We start from the raw sequence: 18,401 nt of genomic DNA on the forward strand, positions 1-18,401 counted from the left end.
GTCCCCTGCATTGGCAGGCGGATTCTTAACCACCGCGCCACCAGGGAAGCCCCACCAGTTTTATTACACGAGGCAGGAGGGGATGCTGGAGAGCAGACCTGAATTTCTGCCTTATAAGTGACGGTGATGTCGCCCACTGGCATTCGTGCCCTATCTGCCACTGTGACCTCCAGGTGGAGCCAGTGGGGAGGTGAGGCGAGACCAAAGCTTCCTGGATGGGGGAGGTGGTGGAGGTATCCTCCTGAATTTCCTGCTGTAAATTGTGCCATTTATCAGGTGTGTCCTAATTTCTGTGTAGTATTAATATGTGGAAGGACTCTTGGGTTTGGGTTTATTAAGCATCAGACCCTACTGTGTGTGTAACACAAATGAGTCTGTATCCCAGCAGTGAGGATGCAGGTGTGCATAATATGTAACACAGATGGTGTTTATCTGTGTGTGCTTTCTATGACACTTTATGTTGTGTACACACACACGTACACATATGCACACGACCTTGGGATCTGTTGATCATCTCCAGCTACTGTGCTTTGCTCAAATGCCAAAAGTGGTTTGTTTTGTTTGCATTTGCATCCTTTCTCTAATACATTTACAAAAACTTAACAATTCCCTGCTTTTCCATGAAATTAAGGAATTCATGCCTAAGATTTTAAAGTGTAAACGTAAAAGCTCCGTTTGATAATGAGTTCCTCAGGGTCCGATTTAATTTGGAATTAAAAAGGAGATGCAGATTTTCTGGGGCACGCGTGCACACGTGCGTGTGTGTATATAGGTGGGTGTGTACACGTGCACATACATGAATGTGTGTGTGTGTGTGTGTGTGTGTGTATGGGGGGGGGCGTATGTTAGTCTACAGAGAATTAGAACAAAACTACCCAGTCACACGCGACAACTTTCTCTCCCCTCTGGACTGGTGACCTTGAGGTAAAAGTCGCAGTTTGGCCCAGTTTTCTTTCTTCTGTGAATTAGACACAGTAATCTGATATTCTTCCAAATCCTTCCTCAAAGAGAGCTGGCACCTGCCTTCCACTCATTACATTTTTTCAACTCTTACGGGTTCCCCAAACCAAAGGTAATTAGGGGATAAATGAGATGGAAGAAAGCATTGGAAATAAATGGGGTATCCGGAGGTTGGTAGATATTAGATTACATCTAGCAGTGCCTGAAAGAATGTACATTGCAATTTAATAAGAAGATTTAGAGGTGGTTTCATATTAATAGTGACAGCTTGCTCAACAAAAGAGAAACGGACCCAATTATGATTAAGAGAGACGGTGAGCTAAAACCAGAAATACTGGATGTACTTGGATGAGGCACAACAATTGTGGCTGGTGTTACGGAGTTGACAGAAATGTCCTGGGACTTCTGGTGACAGGCTTCGACCAATGGGAGGGGTCGTGCCCGTCCTTAGCCTTGAGCTCGTGAGGCTTAGTGCCGGGGCGGGTGTCCGGAGCACCTTCCTTAAACTCCCGCTCCTGACACCCTGACAAACCTCAGAACTGTTGAGAGGGTGTCTCCGGATGAATGACTTTGGATGATGGTTGCTCAGCTCTCCTGGTACGAGCTTTGGGGTAGAGGCCTCCACGTGGTCTCCTTCACACAGAAAGTAAGTTTTATAAAGAGATGTGGGAAATTACAGCCACTTAATGGAAAAGAACATGTTGAAGGCCATGGGGGAAATGGTGTAACATTTTAGGCAGGATGGGTGAGGTCTGCGTTGATTCTAGAAACAATCTCCATTTCAGTCTGAGGTACACAAAGCATTTCAAGTTGATGGTATCTGGCAAGATCTGGAAACTTCTGGGGAGATTACATTTTTACATTTTCTCTGGGCTCTGTGAACCCAACTGGGTTAATTTTAGCGTCGGAATGGAATTTTAGGTTGTCAGCAAGAAGAGAGGGATGCTTCTAGGTAACATCCTTTGTGGGCTCCCCCCAGAATGTCTCCACATATGTGTTCATTGTTATTCAAGTGTGCTCTGTGCTTTTGTTGCACTGGAGGGTTTTTTTGGTAGCTCATTAACCTGAGTAGATAGCAATTGAATATGAGGTTTCTGCTTTAAATAAAAGAAAAAAATTGTGATAGTTTAGCTTCGAACAAATACAAAATGACCTGAGACATCTGGAAAAAGAAACTGAGATTTAAGATTTTTGCTGTTTTTTTTTTTTAAAAAAACAAGAAATATGTAGGAAGTGACATGATAAAACCTGCAAACCCCCTTGAGATCTACTTGTCTCTTTTTTCAAATCTGACATCCCAGCAAGTATCTGCCCTCGAGTATTATTAGACAATGTCAACTAGGAATGCTCTGCCCTTGACTGTAACATCTGTGTACCATTATTTCCTGCCTACTACGTGCTAGACACAGAACAAAACCCCTGCTCCCATAGCACGTATCCTACCCAGAAAGGCAATAAGAAAACAAGGGGAGAAAGACAGTGTGTCTATGGATAAACATCCAGCAGGGGACAGGTGGAAGGGGAAGGAGGGCCGAGGGGTGGTTGTTTTTTTGTGGGTAACCGGCAAGGCCCAGGGCAGAGCCTTGAGGGCTGTGAGTGAACTGAGTCACCAGGGACAAGCTGAGCCACTCAGAAGGAAGACGTAAGAATGCAGAGGCCCTGGGAGGGAGCAGCCAGACGGCTTGTGTTATTTTAGCTTGTGGCTGTGCTCTGTTGTGTGAGTGCATCTCACTTTTGTGTTCAGGTGTGTGAGAGCTGTAGGATCTATGCTGGGAATATGCCAGTGCCTGCTTTATTTAGCCCTTCCTCCCTCCCTTCCCTTCTTCCATCCTTCCTTCCTTCCTTTATGCATTGCTTGCTTTTTAAGAACTCTCCTGCAGTTGCTCTTTTTTTAAAAAAAATAAATTTATTTATTTATGGCCGCGTTGGGTCTTTTTTGCTGTGCGCGGGCTTTCTCTAGTTGTGGCGAGCAGGGGCTGCTCCTCGTTGCGGTGTGCGGGCTTCTCATTGCGGTGGCTTCCCTTGTGTGGAGCATGGGCTCTAGGCACATGGGCTTCAGTAGTCGTGGCACACGGGCTCAGTAGTTGTGGCGCATGGGCTTCGTCGCTCCATGGCATGTGGGATCTTCCCGGACCAGGGCTCGAACCCGTGTCCCCTGCATTGGCAGGCGGATTCTTAACCACTGTGCCACCAGGGAGGTCCCCAGTTACTCTTTATCACCCCCTTTATTACTTATAAACCCAGGAATCTGTCTGGCGCTCTGTTGCCCTCTGACTTTTACGTAAATACGTGATGACTCATGGCTGTCTCTCTCCCTCTAGGTGTGTATGAGCGAAAGACTCTGCAGTGCCCTGAGGAAGGAAGTTAACGACATTGAAACCCAACTGCCGGCGTTGCTTGAAGCCAAAGTGCTTGCCATCTCAGGTACCTGGGGACAGCGGGACCACGGAGGCAGTTGGAGTGAGTGATGACAACCACGGCATCTGTATCTTGTCTTGGATTAACTTTCTACCTGTAACTGATGTCGTACTCAACAGCTCAAAGCCTTTCTGGGGAGTTTCACTACAACCCATGGGATAGATGAGCAGCGTGCTTTTCCCTCTAAGGGGTGGATAAGGCTCTTAAAAATACACATGCACGCATCGTATAAAATAGTTATTCGTGTAGGTGCCGTAGTCTGGACTTGCAGTTCCTGTTTCTTTAAGAGTTTAGCGACTAGATACTCTGGATGCCAGACAATTCTAGCCGATGTTTCTACAGCTTTATGTGTATCTGGAGAAGCTCAATGAGGGTTAGCAGGTGTGATCAGCCCCTTCCTGTGTGGAAGGAGTGATAACAGGAGATAAACTGAGGTACTCAGAGTAACAATCTAGTCATAGACTATAGATTTTTGGAGGGTACTCAGTGGATTATTCTCCTTCCTTAAGCCGGTAGTTACTAAGGGATATCTTTTCCCATTAATCGGTAGGCTGAAGACACAAGCCCCTGAAAATAGGATCTTACTCCATCACCTGAACAGTGTTTTTGAACATTCCTCTGCATTTGTTATTTTCTTTTATTTTCACATCAGCTCTATCAAGTAGGAGGGAGAGATCCTGCAATGCTGAGGAACAGAGGGGGAGATTGAGGCCCTGGGGTGTGTCCTCTGGTGAAGTTCACTCCATCAGCTAAGTGGTGATAGATTGGAGGCTAGAGTCCAGGTGTGATAGATGGATTCTTAGCCCAGTTATGTAATGACAGCCTCCAAGGATTCAGAGTTGTATAGGTTGAATGAATCCATAGCTCATCAGTTTCGGAAGAATCATAAAAATTTAATGAAAAGGTATAATAATTACATGTATGGGTTTTAAATGGCATTTTAAGAAGGAATACAATAATCGGCAGCTTCTGCTTTTCAGATCATTAAACAACTAATGTTGGCAGCTAACGAGCAGTTTGGTGCCCGGCGCAGTCACGCGTGTTATTTACAACCTGCAGAACACGCGCACGTGAATGCGGGACTTGGCTCTTAACAGCTTCACGTGCCATGTAGTTGGAATTACAGCCCCGCTTGCTAAGAGGGAAAAAAGAAGACTGAACACAGCCTTGCTTCTGGGTTAGGGTTTTTGCCTTTCATAATCAATGTGTCTTTCCCGGGAATACAGGTGGATGTGTCTGTATTAAGCCCAAGGGAGGAGATGCATCGTTCAAGCGGAAGGGGAACCCGCTCTCAAATGTGAATAATTTCCTGTTAGGATCCCAGGGAGAATTCTTAACATGGTATCTGGCATACGGGGCCTGGGTTTTCTGCGTAGTTCTTAGATCATCTGGGAAATTGGTGAGGCCTAATCGGATGAGGGAGTTAACTGGGGTGGGAACTGACCTCCTGACCCCCCTATTTCCTGGTCACTCTTTCTTTTTTTAAACATCTTTATTGGAGTACAGTTGCTTTACAATGGTGTGTTAGTTTCTGCTTTATAACAAAGTGAATCAGTTATACATAAACATATATCCTCATATCTCCTCCCTCTTGCGTCTCCCTCCCTCCCACCCCTCTAGGAGGTCACACAGCACCGAGCTGATCTCCCTGTGCTATACGGCTGCTTCCCGCTAGCTGTCTGCTTTATGTTTGGTAGTGAGCCCCTTGGGGGACAGGACTTTCAGTCAACGGGCTGCCCCGTGGGTTGGGCTAGTGGCAGGCTGGTCATCATTAACTTCTGCACATAATGCGATTTCTGTTTCCTTTTGAGCTATGCTCCACAGCAGGGAAGGCCCGAGGAGGGAAAAGGTACTTCCCTTAGGGTGCTGATGGGCCTGTTTTGGTACCTTCAGAATGGCAGACCCTCACTCCACTAGACAAAAGCCACAACCACAAACCTCTCCAAGTGAGGCCTATTTTGGGTTCTCTATGTAGATGCTGGGACAATGCTGCTTGAGATTCTCAGAAGCCCTATTGAATGGAAAGGATCTTACGGGATACCCTTGGGTTCTTAGAGGGCCTTTCGTCTGTCTGAAAGTTTCTAGATCTCCCATCCTGGATTTGATCTATGGACTGAGGTCTTTTCTTCATTTGAGAATCCTCTGCTGTCTGCAGAGACGGGGAATAAGAAACAGTTTTATTTTAAAACTTTATTTTTACTTTAAATATAAAGTCCTGGCTCCTTTGTATTTAAATGTACGTGCTTTAACTCATCTCTCTTTTCTTGCACTTGATCACAGGCAGCGACCAGAAACCAGTGGGCACTTCTGTATCCTGCCTGGAAATCTCTTTGGCTGTATGGTTAACTTCACTAGGAATTGTTTTCTATATTGCCTCGCTGATAATGTTACCAGACTTTCTGTCACTATATTATAGGGGTCCCTTTTCCTCTGGCTTCCAATAATACTTTTCTTACTTTCCTTTCAGCCTTCACTGAGGCCTGCCACCTGGTCCCAAAGTCAGCGCCCCAGGTTGTAGGGTTTGTAGCAGCAGCATTCTACTTTCAGATGCCAACATCTGTCCTCGTTAGTGATTGCTGCATAATGAACTACTTCAAGACTTAGTGGCTTAAAACATCACCAATCACTTATTTTGCTCATGAACCTGCTCTTTGGGCAGGGGGGTGGGAGGGTCAGCTAGGGCGGGGCAGCTGGGGCTGGAGAGTCCCCTTCCAGGACTCCTGTGACTAGCAGGTTGGTCTGTCTGTCTGTCTGTTGGTTCTTCCACGTTGGTTCTACCACGTCTGTTGGTGACCTCACTATCGCCAGCTTGACTTCATCACAACCTGGCCGCCGGGTTCTAACAGTGAGTGTCCCAAGAGATAAGACATGGAAGTTTCTTATTTCTTAAGACCTGGACTCAAAAACTGGCATGCGTCTCTATTAATAGGTGATAAATTACCCCAAAACTTTGTAGCTTGAACAACAACCATTTATTATATCCCACGGTTTCTGAGGGTTAGGAATCCAGAAGCAGTTTAGCTGGGTGATCCTAGCTCAGGATCTCTCACGAGGTTGCTGTCCAGATACGGGGCGGGGCTGAAGTTATCTGAAAGCTTGATGGGGCCCGTAAGATCTGCTTCCAAGCTCATTCACTTGGCTGCCGGCAGATGGTCTTGGTTCGTTGCCCCGTGGGCCACGCCGTAGGGTGCTCGTGACACGGTCACTGATTTCCCCCAGAGCAAGTGATCTGAGAGTGAAAGCAAACAGGACAGAAGACACAGTGCCTGTTGGACCTTAGTTTCCACACTCGCGCAGTCATCTCTGCTTTAGTGACTAGAAGGGAATTGCTGAGTCCAGCCCACACTCAAGGGGAGGGGAGACAGATGGCACCCCAAGGGAGGAGCATTAAAGAATCTGATGGGCACATTTTAAAACCACCACAGCTGCCATTTTATTTTATTGCTGGAGCAGTCCTGGGGCCCTGGTTCAAGAGAAAGAGACACAGGGGACATCTGTCAGTGGGAGGGGTGCAGAGAGTTTGGGGTGTGCCACGTTTTACAGTGTGCCACAGTGACTTAAGAGCCCGTAGGAGCCTGTGAACTGAAGATGTGGACAGGTTTTCAGCCACAGGTAATGGTATCAAGCACCTGAGTGCCAGGCCTGGCTCTAGGTACTGAGGGTGCAGCAGTGGACAGGACAAGAGCCCTTCCTTTATAATAATTATGCAGTAGAGTGGAGCGAGATATGCCTGGACTGGATGTGGTGGAAAAACATGGCTGTGTTTTGAGGGGGAAGAGAAGTTGAGATTGACGCCGGTGTAGGGTCAGTACTGTGGTAGGAATAAACTAGTCATCATTGGTTAGGACCTGGCTGTCCAGGGCTCTGTACAGCAGGCTAAGGGTATACGTATCTAGGAGCAGCGATCATTTATTTTCAAGCAAGGCAAGGACATGATCAAAGCCAGACTTTAGGAAGCCCGGTCTGCAGTGGGGTACAGGGTGGGATAGAGGTGGGAATGTCTGGGGCTGGAAGTCACTGACTTAACTAAGATGCTATCGGTGAAAAAGGGAGAAAAGAAGGCTAGTGTATGAAATCTTATACAGATGCTTAAAAGAGCTATGGTGGAATTAATATAGCCAGTTGAATGTGGTATAATACACATTAAGAAAACCTAGAAGGCTCATCATTTCTTTTTAAGTGTAGGTCATGTGAGATAAGAACACAGACAACGGTAATACATCAAACGCAACAATCCTCTAGATTTCATTTCACGACATACGGTGGATTCTCCATGGAACTCTCAGTCCACTTCTTCGCCGCCGCTCCTGTGGCTTTTCAAAAACTCCAAGGAACCTAGATTTCTCCCTGGTCTTCATTCACCTACACAACTCTTGACTAGACTGTATCTGATTCATCTCTCTTCTTTCCCTTCTCTGTTTCTGCCTTAACTCGTGTGGTGTTTGGCAGAGAATAGCTTGGTTGAAAGCACACACCCGTCTTTCGTCACTGTGGACAGGTAGGTACTGTTGTCCTTGTCCATCCTAGAGAAGGTCATCCCCCCATGTCTGTGCATAGTGGCTTAGAATGGGGAGCTGACCGGGGCTGACAGATCTCTTGGTTCTTGAGAGCAAAGGCCACACTGCGTAGCAGATAGAAGCTTTGGCTTTGGAATCTGAGAGGTCTGTGTTCAAGCCCAGCTTAATCAGCACTTGGCTGGGTGACCTTGGGCAAATTATTTCATCTTTTAAAATCTTGCTTCTTCATCTATAAAAGGAGGATAACAGTCACACTCTTACCTTAGCGTGCTGTAAGAATTAAATGAGGTGGTGAATTAGACTAATATGGCGCACCACTACACTGACACCTGGATGATAAATGTGTGTGAGCTCCGTGCAGAGGCAGTAGATGCTTAACTAGCGTCCAGGTGGGAGGAGGTTTCGGCAGGAGGTGACTGGCTCATGTACCTGCAGCGAAAGGGCTTGTGGCGGCATCTACATCCCTTCTCACAAAGTGGCTTGGGCCCCAAGCGCCTGCCCGGTCTCCTGCTGAACTAGGCGGGGCCGCTCATTGATGGCGAGCCTTCCTTTGTCCCTTTGGTTTTCAGCACTGAGTTCAGAAGCCCAGAGCCCTGCTGGTCCCCTCCCCAGGCCAGGAAATTAACCTTAGCCCTGGAGGACTGGTCAAAGTCATGGCTGGATCCCGCCCAGGAAGCTGAGCCAAGCTCCTGGGCTCAGTGCATCTCCCTGAGGCCCGGAGCAGGTCTGGTCTGACTGCCCACTTCAGGCCCCGTTGCCCCCGGGCCTCACTGAGGCTTTTCTGGGGGGAGCTTGAGAGGCCTCCCTCCGCAAGAGGCGGCCTCAGGCCCACCTTGCCGACTGGCAGCCCGGACAGCACGTGAGAGCAAAGATCTCAGGAGGGTGCTCCACCAAAGGGAACCCGCCCAGGCCAGGGCTCCGTGAGTCTGTGCTGCCCAAACTGCCCGCTTCACGTGAAACTCGACTGCGTTGGCCTCTCCCTCGGCTGGGCAGAGGCTGCTGCGGGGAGAGCGAGGGGATGGTCTCGGTGCCCCGAGGGTGTGATGGGTGTGCCTGCCTCAGGCTCTGTGGTCAGGATGTCAGTGGCAGAAGTAGGGGCCTATCTCCTTTTCTAGAACCGCGCAGGGCCTTGCCCAGCCTTTGACCTCTGGTGATGAGCACTCCTGCCTTGAGCTTAGCTCCGTTCCCTCTCTGCCTGCCGTGCCTTCCTTTCACAGCCGTGGCTTCCTTACCGTCCTCCTGTTCCCAGAAACAGAAGATGTTTCAGTGGCGGGAGCCCACGTCCGTGTCTCCGCGACAGGCATCCTTCCCGGCTGTCCCTGGCCTTCCGTCTTGGGCTCCGGGTCCTGTAACTGGGCTCTGCTTCCGTCACGCTCTGTAACCTGACTAGTGTCCCACAGTCATCTTGCATGGGGCCGGCTGTGCTCTGACCGTTTCCCCGTCCCCAGGATCAGGGCCCAGCTCTCTGATGCCCGGGCTCTGAAGCTTGCTCACACTGACATCCTGCGTGAGTTTCCGGCTCCATCCTTTCCCTGCTTGAAGCAGCCCCCCTTATTGATGTGGTCCACGTGTTGAGTGACCTTGCTGTTTTATTTCCTGGGCTCTGCCTAATGTCTGGCACTCAGGAGACAGACGATGAGAGTAATTGTTCAAAAAAACGGAACCCTCATTTGTTGATTTCTGATTCCCAGAATCTGTTGTTTCCATACCTCATTTGGATCTCCCCGCAGTTTGTGGTGTATTTTCTTTCTCATCTGCCTCCGATTGTCTGTTTGCAAGGAACAAACAGTTCAAATAATCATTTATTCTTAAATAGCATATCAAGATATCTCTGGTACTCCAAGCCATTTGTTTTTTAAAGATGGTTCTATCTGATTTGACTTTTCCTTTTTAGAGGATAAAAATTATCTGCACTTAAAATGCGTTAGAGACAAATGTGTCTAAACGGCAGCCTGAAATCTTCTTTCTCCCTTTTTTTTTTTTTTTGGCTGCACCCTGCAGCTTGCAGGATCTTAGTTCCCCGACCAGGGATGGAACCCGTGCCCCCTGTAATGGAAGCATGGAGTCCTAACCACTGGACCACTAGGGAATTACCTGAATTCTTCTTTCTTCGTTTATGATTTGGAGGGAAATAGGAACATTCTTAGAAATAGTACTAGATTTTCTAGATAAGTGCAAAATGTTTCCTTCTCTCTAAAAAAGTTCATGGTTTAGATCAACGGCTGGGGGAGCTGATAGGCTCGGTAAAGATTTTTCAAAGATGATGTTTATCCAGGGTGGAAATAAAGACCCACCAAGTGAGAAGGAAAGGGTATTGTTCAGAGCTTACCATAGCAAGGCAGGCAACCGCCATCACTTGTGTTTCAGCAGAGACTCTAAGGCGGGCAGAGGAGAGGGAAAGCTTCGTGGTGGAGCAAAGGAAGGTTCCACGTGTGATTGGAGGCTGTTGGCCTGGAGAAGCTGGGGGTGGGTTAACTAGAGCATCCAATGTGATTGGTTAGGGGAGCGTATTTGACTTACTCTGGTTGGTCCTAAGCTGGAAGCAGGGACAAAAATTAGGGAAGCTGTTATTAATCAAGTCCTGGCCATTTGGGGCGAATTGTTACAGAAGTTACTGTTCAGCTTCCTGGATTGTGACTAGAGATGGCATCTGACTTCCTACAAGCTGGCCTCCTAGGCTGGTCACTGTACACAGGGGTGCGTTTCCCAGGCAGGCTGCTGCGGGCTGGGCTTCTGTTCTGTTTATGATCTGGCCATCGTCTGTTTGTATATTTTGTCTCTCGCCAGGCGCCGCACTTTCTCAAGCTGTTTGAAGCAGTCTGTGTTTTATGCAAAATCCCGTGTTCCAGCGTTCTCTTCCCCTTGTCTTCTCTGTCAAATGTGACCATTTCTAAAATGTTTGATGTGCAAAACCAGTCACGGGGCTCTGCTCACACAAAATGCTTTTCGGTATCTCAGGAAATCATGGTAACTGGAAGAAAGAAACAAAACGAGTGGAAAGTGGCAAATTCCAGCCAAAGGAGCTTCCACGCAGGGGGGAGTTGGGGAGCAGTTGGTTGGTGATTGTTTGTGGCCTTGACATCGCTGAGCATGAGGCTTGGAAGGCAGAGGGTGTGGTCTTGCCCAGCCAGCGGGTGTGCACTTGAGCTTGGAATTCCTCGAAAGATCTGGTGTCGTGCCAGAGAAGAGATGCAGCGCTCTATTATTTTGGGGTTTGGTTATGTTCAACCCTGGCTTGCTTTCTTTTTCCCTAGAAAAGAAGTATAGCTCAAATTTGGGTAGGTAGAAGAGGATAACTTTAGGAGGATCGTCACACATGGAAATGTCTGTGGCCCAGCGAGTACCGTGCGTGTGCACGTTCCCCGGTGAAGGGAATAGTGAGGCCTGCGGACTGACCGGGTGAAGCAGCCCATCTGAGCACAGGATTTAACCTCAGCCATCTTGGTGCCCCCTCCCTTTATGGATGATCTGTGGCCATGTTTTGACCAAGTCCCTTACTGAGCTGTATTTGATGGAATCAGCACCTATCATGAGGTTGGAAGAACCAAGATCAAGTTCAGTAATCTTATGCGTGATCTTAGAACTCCAAAGCATTGTGACCTTACGAAGGTCACTCTCTGGGTCTCAGTTTCTTCCACTGGAAACCAAGGACAGTCATGACAAGACCTCCTTCCTGGATTGTTGGGAAGACTAAATGAGAATTCACACAACAAGAGCCCTGTAATCTATAAAATGAGACTCAAATAATGACTTCAGAAAATAACCCCCAGATACCATGGAGTAGAGGAGGGTAGCTATTTAAATTCAGAGACACTGAGGATGTAGTTAGAAACAACAGGTTGAGTAAAATCAGTTTCAGCTTTGGCTTGCACCCAGAGGGTTTTAATTGTGTTACTTGTAGAGTAAAATATTTTGACAGGTGCTTTACAAAACCTACATGAGGGCCCAAGCGCGGTTCGCTTGCTGCAGAGCAGGCAGGCATATGCACAGCTCGATGCGAAGGCGGATATGCATCCGTACACAGATTCCCCCTTGGCTTTAGGGAAGGCCCATCGGGGTGATGGAGATTGGGGTCCCCGGGTCACTGATGGCACTTCCTTCAGGGATCGGCATTTCTTTTTCTCAGTTTTGGTCACGGAGCTCTGGTCAGTTTCAGCAATCGGGGAGGGCTGCATCCACCAAGATTCGCCTCATGGGCTCGGATCTGAGGCCAAAATGCTTACGAAATATTAACCGGGGACGGTGTAGCGTTTTATCATGGCATGGGTTTTGATATTAACTGTCTCTTTGAGAATCACGCTCATTCTGTGTATGTAAAACGTCCACATCACGCTGCATTTCCCCAAGCCACACCCCTTCGGATCAAGGATCCTAATTAGTGATCTCTCTCATGTTTTATTAAGGCCCTGGCCGCTAGAGCCGGTGATGAGTTGCAGGAGGGCCTGAGGATGTATTTCCAGGAAACCTTCCATGCTGGCACTCACTCCATCTCTGTAGTGTCTTCCTGTTTGTTTTGGGAGGTCTTTTCTCTCTGAATTGTTCTCAGGAGGAAGTTGCACACTTGGCACCTTCTGCCTGGTGTCTCTGGGGCGCTGTTGGTGTTCACCCCGCCATTTTGCTAACTCTCTGGCTTGAAAATATGGCCCGGCAGAAAGGTGGGAGCTCCCTCAGCCAGGCTGAGAAGGGAGCTTGAAGGCACCGCGGGTGCTCATGCTGTTCTGCCCAGAGGCCATCACACTTCTGGGGCTGCGGGCTCCTCCCGCAGTCTCCCCACAGCGTGGCAGGTCCCTTGGCTTCTCTGTGGCCCTTCATAGGGGGCTCCACTCGCAACGGCCCTCACCGGTCATCGTTCACGTAGAAATCACGGATCCAGAAACGTTTTCGTTGTGTGTCCATTTACAGCTCAAAGCTTGTGGCATCCAGTCTGCTCTCCTTATCAGGACTTTGTTTCTCCTAAATGGGTCCAAATCCATCGGCTTGGCATTTGGGGCCCTCTGTCAATGTCTTGGCCAGTCTTTGGTCACGTGCCTCTCTTCTGCTAGCGCCCCCCCCGCCCCCCCGCAAGACAATGCCCTTTGCTTAACAAGGTTCCCATTTCGCCTTTTGGGAACCTTCTGTTCTTTGCTGGTGAACCTGCCTCTGTCTCCCCTTCTGGAATGATCACTCTTCTCTGAGCCCTCCTAGAGCATATTTGCCTTTTCTTTTTTTTTTTTTTTTTTTACTGTACATCTTATCCCCTTTATTCAATATAACTTCCTGGAGAGCAGGGCCAGTGCCTTGTCCCTCTCCGTATGTGCCCACATAGTGATAGACAATATAGTCTCAAAAGATATTTATGCAATCATGGAATCGGAAACTATGGATTTCAGTAAGAGAAATGGCATGGGCTGGGTGTGCAGAATTCCCTTAAAGTGGGAAAAAATTGTGTAACCTTTCCCACATTGATATCATATTGAAATCTGCCTATTAAATAATAAGAATAAAGAAATAAACAGCACAGTTTAATACTTAAGAGGAGGGATTTTTGAGCTATGTTTGAGTTGGAAAGTTGCCCTGCATTTTATTGCTATGGAAGCTTCAGCAAGATATGTGATTCTCTAGATTTCAGTTTTCTCCCCTGTAAAGCAGAGATAACGTGTATTTTAGTGACCATAAAATGAGCCATTATTTTATATACTACTAAGAAGGAAAGATTGCTGTCAATTAAACAATGACATAGCGCTTTCTGTGGCTTAGAGTTTTTATTTTATACTTATTGAAATAGCTCTTTTAGATGTAGTTAAGCTTTGGAAAAATCACATATCACTCTTTTAAAAAAGAAAATGAATGGATTAAGGTTTCCCTAAAATGTTTCATACTTAGTCTGTCCTAAAACACAGTTCGACTCAGGTCAAGGCTCCTGTTTCTCCACACAGTATCATCCTCTGCATCAGTGAGGTGACTGGTGATGCAACTTTTTTTCTTTTTCTCCAAGAATGAACTACTGTTTTCTGTAGCATTTTCTGCCAAGCTGCTAACACCATTCTTCACGTTTTAAATGCTGGTGCTTTCCTAATCTTACAAATCCATCTCAACAGAAGGTTTTCAGGGAACAGGACTCAAAGGGTCCTTAAATGGTTTGTACATTGAAACAGCAGGGGGATACAGGTGCTCAGTCAGGCCACCAAGAGTGACAATCACGTAAGAGCAACTTCATCCAGACTACCTCCTAGATAATAGTAATTGTAAGACACATCCCTGTTTCAGGGATGTTAAAATGTAAAAAAAAAAAAAAAAGTGCATCTTAGAATAGATGGGTTGTGGTGCAGATTTGAAGGAGAGAAAGTTAGTAGCTGTTATCATGATTATGGTTATAATAAACTCTTAGGAAATATAATGGAGCCCTCTAATAACAGTAACTATTGTTTATGGAGTGCTTATTAACGTGATATGTTTATTAATTATGGTATAATTTTCATACTTAAATATTCCCTAATATATTTTTCCTTTTTTATTGAGGTATGATTTACATTCAGTGGAATGCACAGATGTTAAGTGTACAGTTCTATGAGTTTTGACACCTGTGTTATCAGCATCCCTTTCAAGATATTTTCATCACCCCAGAAACATCACCCTTGTGCCTTTTCCCAGTCATCATCCCCCCTTCCCCAGATGGCCTCTGTTCTGACGTCTTCTACCGTGGATTAGTTTTGCCTGTTCTAGAAGTTAATATCAACGGAATCCTGTAGTATGCATTCTTTTTTTTTTTTTTTTTTTTTTTTTTCCCGATACGCGGGCCTCTCACTGTTGTGGCCTCCCCCGTTGCGGAGCACAGGCTCCGGACGCGCAGGCTCAGCGGCCATGGCTCACGGGCCCAGCCGCTCCGCGGCATGTGGGATCTTCCCGGACCGGGGCACGAACCCGTGTCCCCTGCATCAGCAGGCGGATTCTCAACCACTGCGCCACCAGGGAAGCCCCTGTAGTATGCATTCTTTTGTGTCGTTTTTTTGAGATACTTCCATGTCACTGTGTGTATGTAGAGTTTGTGCCTTTTTCTTGCTGGGTAGTTCCGATGTACCACTGTTTCTACCTTCTCCCCTAGATGGACATTTAGGTTGTTTCCAGTTTGTGACAATGAGTAAAGCAACTGTGAACATTTGAGTCAAGTATTTTTTGATTGCATGTTTCATTTTATTAGGGAACTGTTGACGGAAACTGCCAGTCTCCGCCAGGTAGGATAATAACCGCTTCATGAGTTGTCTCACAGCAGGAGTTCCCGATAAGGGACTGCCGTTGAAAACTAACCAGGAGGATTCGGGAGGGGCCAAAAGGAGGGAGGAGACCCCAGCCCATATGTCCTGCCAACCTCCCAGAACCCTTTGTGCTGGTATCCATCTTGGCTGAGAGATGCGCGCGTCACGAGGAAGGACCCCGAGTCAGACCAAATGTGGGCCAATCAAGATGATGGACCAGAGGCAACCGGGAAACTAACCCCATCACCATAAAGCCCAAGACTGCCAGCCACGTGGCAGAGCAGTCCTCCTGGGTTCCCTTACTCTGCTGCTCTCCGCCCAGGCACCCCTTCCCAATAAAGTCTCTTGTTTTGTCAGCACGTGTGTCTTCTCGGACAATTCATTTCTGAGTGTTAGACAAGAGCCCACTCTCGGGCCCTGGAAGGGGTCCCTCTTCCTGCAACAATTTCTCTTGGGTAAATACCTAGCAGTGGAATTGTTGAATCAAAGGATAGGTGTATGTTAAGTTTATGAGAAATTGACAGAACCTTTCTCAAAGTGCTTGTACATTTCATGCTCCCCTCACACGGGAGAGTTCTGGTAGCTCCTGGTCCTTGTCAACCAGGCAGTTTCAGTCCAGTTAATCTGAGCCACTTGAATGGTTTTGTAGTGGAATTTCTATGGCTTTAATGTGCATTTTTCTGGCAACTAATGACCATCCACATTTTTCATACGCTTTTCGGCCCCAGTTATATATCTTTGTAATGTGCCTGTGGTGTCATTTGCCTACTTTTCACTAGGGTTATTTGTGTTTTAAATAATTGAGTTGCAGGACTCAAGTCCTTCATCAGATGTATGCATTGTAAATATTTTCTCCCAGTCTGTGGCTTGCCTGTTCATTTTCTTAATGGTATTTTTTGAGGAGTAGACGGTTTTAATTTTGATGAAGCCCATTTATTCATTTTTTTCTCTTATAATTAGTATATTCTGTGTCTTATCTAAAGTTTTTCTGACTCCAAAGTTAGAAAGATATTCTCCTGTATGTTCTTCTAGAAGCTTTATAGTTTTCACTTCTACATTTAGGTCTGTGATCCATCTCTAATTAAATTCTGTGTATGATTTGAGGTATGTATCAAGGTTAATGTTTCCCCCATATAGGTAGCTAGTTGTTCCAGTACCATCTGTTGAAAATATTTTGTTTTCCTCGTTGACTTGCTTGGGCACTTTGGTTGAAAATTACTTAACTGTGTGAGGGTGGGTCTACTTCTGAACTGTCTGTTTTCTTCCATTGATCCGTTTGTCTGTCTGTACACCAGTGCCATTCTGTCTGCATTTACTGTAGCTTCAGTGTTAGTTTGAAATCAAGTAGCAAATGTCTTCTAACTCTGTTCTACCTTTTAAGGATTGTTTTGCTTTAGCTAGGCCTTTGCATTTTCTTTTACCATTTTAGAATAAGCTTGTCAGTTTCTACAAAAGACCCACATGAGGTTTTGATTAGAATTGTATTGAATCAATAGGTCAGTTGGAGGAAAATGAAAACCTTAACAGTATTCAGTTTTGCAATGTATGTATATACAGTATATCTTTCTAATTATTTAAGTCTCCTTTAGTTTCTCTCAGAAGTTTTAAAATGTTTTCTGTGTAGAGGTTTTGCACATATTTCTTTAAATTTACCCCTAAGTGTTTTGAGTTTTAAACTATCTTATACATGATATTACAAAAAAATTCATCTTCCAATTATTTGCTGCTGATATTTAGAAATACAATTAATTTCTGTATATTGACCTTGATTCTTGCAACCCTGCTAAATTCAATGCTCAGAGCTTTATAGAATTTCACATTTATTCTTGTAGCCACCTGTAATGCACAATCATATTTTATAAGAAGTTTGCCCTGAAATCCTATATGCTGATTTCTTTGCTCAAGGTCATGCAGTTTGTGTAACCGGGATTTGAATTTGGGATTTGAATTTAGGTCTAATTTGACTCCAAGGCCCGGTCCCTTTCCACCCTACTGTAATATTTCACCTCTTTTGACATTTGGATGTTTGTATGGAGTGATGCCATGTGGCTTCCCTGGGTTTCACTGGGATATTTTTGTGTCATCATGTCTCAGAAGGACGTGAATTAGCCCATGCAACCCCTAAAACAGAATATAATGAGAATAAGTTGCTAACGGGACTGGTGGTTTTTTCATCTTAAAGGAGGACAGTCAGTGTGTTTCCAGATTCCTCCACAGAAGACTGTTAATGCAGTTGGATGTAGCTGCAAAGTTCATCCCCCTTTCCCCACACGGTTAGTGCATGCTAGCTGCACCTTCCGTAGGTAGGGATGCGGCAACGCTTGTTTTCCCTCCTTTTCTGCAGGAAACCATTTCTGTACAGCCAAGGAGCTCACGGAGGAGATTAGATCATTAACATCAGAGAGGGAAGGGCTGGAGGGACTTCTCCACAAACTGTTGGTGCTGAGTTCCAGGAACGTCCAGAAATTGGGAAGCGTTAAAGAAGATTACAGCAGCCTCAGGAGAGAACTGGATCAGGGGAAAACTGCCTATGGTGAGTGGTCACACGGTTGTCTCGCGTATGTGTGATATTTATTGTACCGCTTCATGTGAACGTCACTGTGAAGGGTGTCCTGGAGCCACACAGCACTTTTCCTGGGGGATATTTTTGGCAGGAGCTTCGGCAAATGCGGCAGAATTTCTTGTCAGCTTTTGTTTGGCGATCGCATGCGATGCCTTTTCATTTTCTGTCTCTCCCACCTCCTCTGCCCTGGACTTGCTAATGGCCTTGTGATTGTTTAGAGCAATCTCCCCCTTGGCACAGTTCTTGAGAATTTTCTCTGTTTGACAATTATCTCCCTTTTGTTCCTTGGCTTGGCCTTCTGGTTGGCACAATCGCAGATGAAAGCAGGCTGGCTCTGGGAAAACTGAGAAAAGACCATTAAGTGCCTCTTCTCTGTGTGGGCTTTTCTGAGAGCCGCTTTCCCCAGGAAGAATGATGTCGAAGATGCCAGTGCTGCCTTGGCCAAAGTATCTGTTTTTTGGAGGAGTTAAAGTATTCGTGTGGTCTTTTCCTGTCCAGTTGTTAACTGTAAATGAGGTCACCTTGAGGCTTCACTCGAGGAATACTTTCAGAAGATGCTGGTTCAGTCTAAATTGATAAAGCCAAACCTATTTCTTAAAAACAAAAACAAAAACACACACACAGTGAAGAATTTCTGATCACTCAATTCGTAATATACAGAATGAAATAATAGGAAGAAAATTTAGATTTAAGATATATTAGATGCTGGAA

General features: G+C 46.1%; 1 protein-coding gene across 1 annotated transcript in view; it reads left to right on the top strand.

Annotated features, from left to right (window-relative positions):
* The window catches only part of DISC1 (DISC1 scaffold protein), a 365,311-nt gene that overhangs the window by 152,509 nt on the left and 194,401 nt on the right, over nucleotides 1–18,401 (top strand). The window contains exons 8-9 of the mRNA XM_024117085.2: nucleotides 3,282–3,384; nucleotides 17,472–17,660. Coding sequence (XP_023972853.1) covers nucleotides 3,282–3,384; nucleotides 17,472–17,660 — 292 coding nt within the window. The remainder of the gene's footprint in view (nucleotides 1–3,281; nucleotides 3,385–17,471; nucleotides 17,661–18,401) is intronic.

This window comes from Physeter macrocephalus, chromosome 20 (genome assembly GCF_002837175.3).
Source record: "Physeter macrocephalus isolate SW-GA chromosome 20, ASM283717v5, whole genome shotgun sequence".
Classification (NCBI taxonomy): Eukaryota; Metazoa; Chordata; class Mammalia; order Artiodactyla; family Physeteridae; genus Physeter; species Physeter macrocephalus.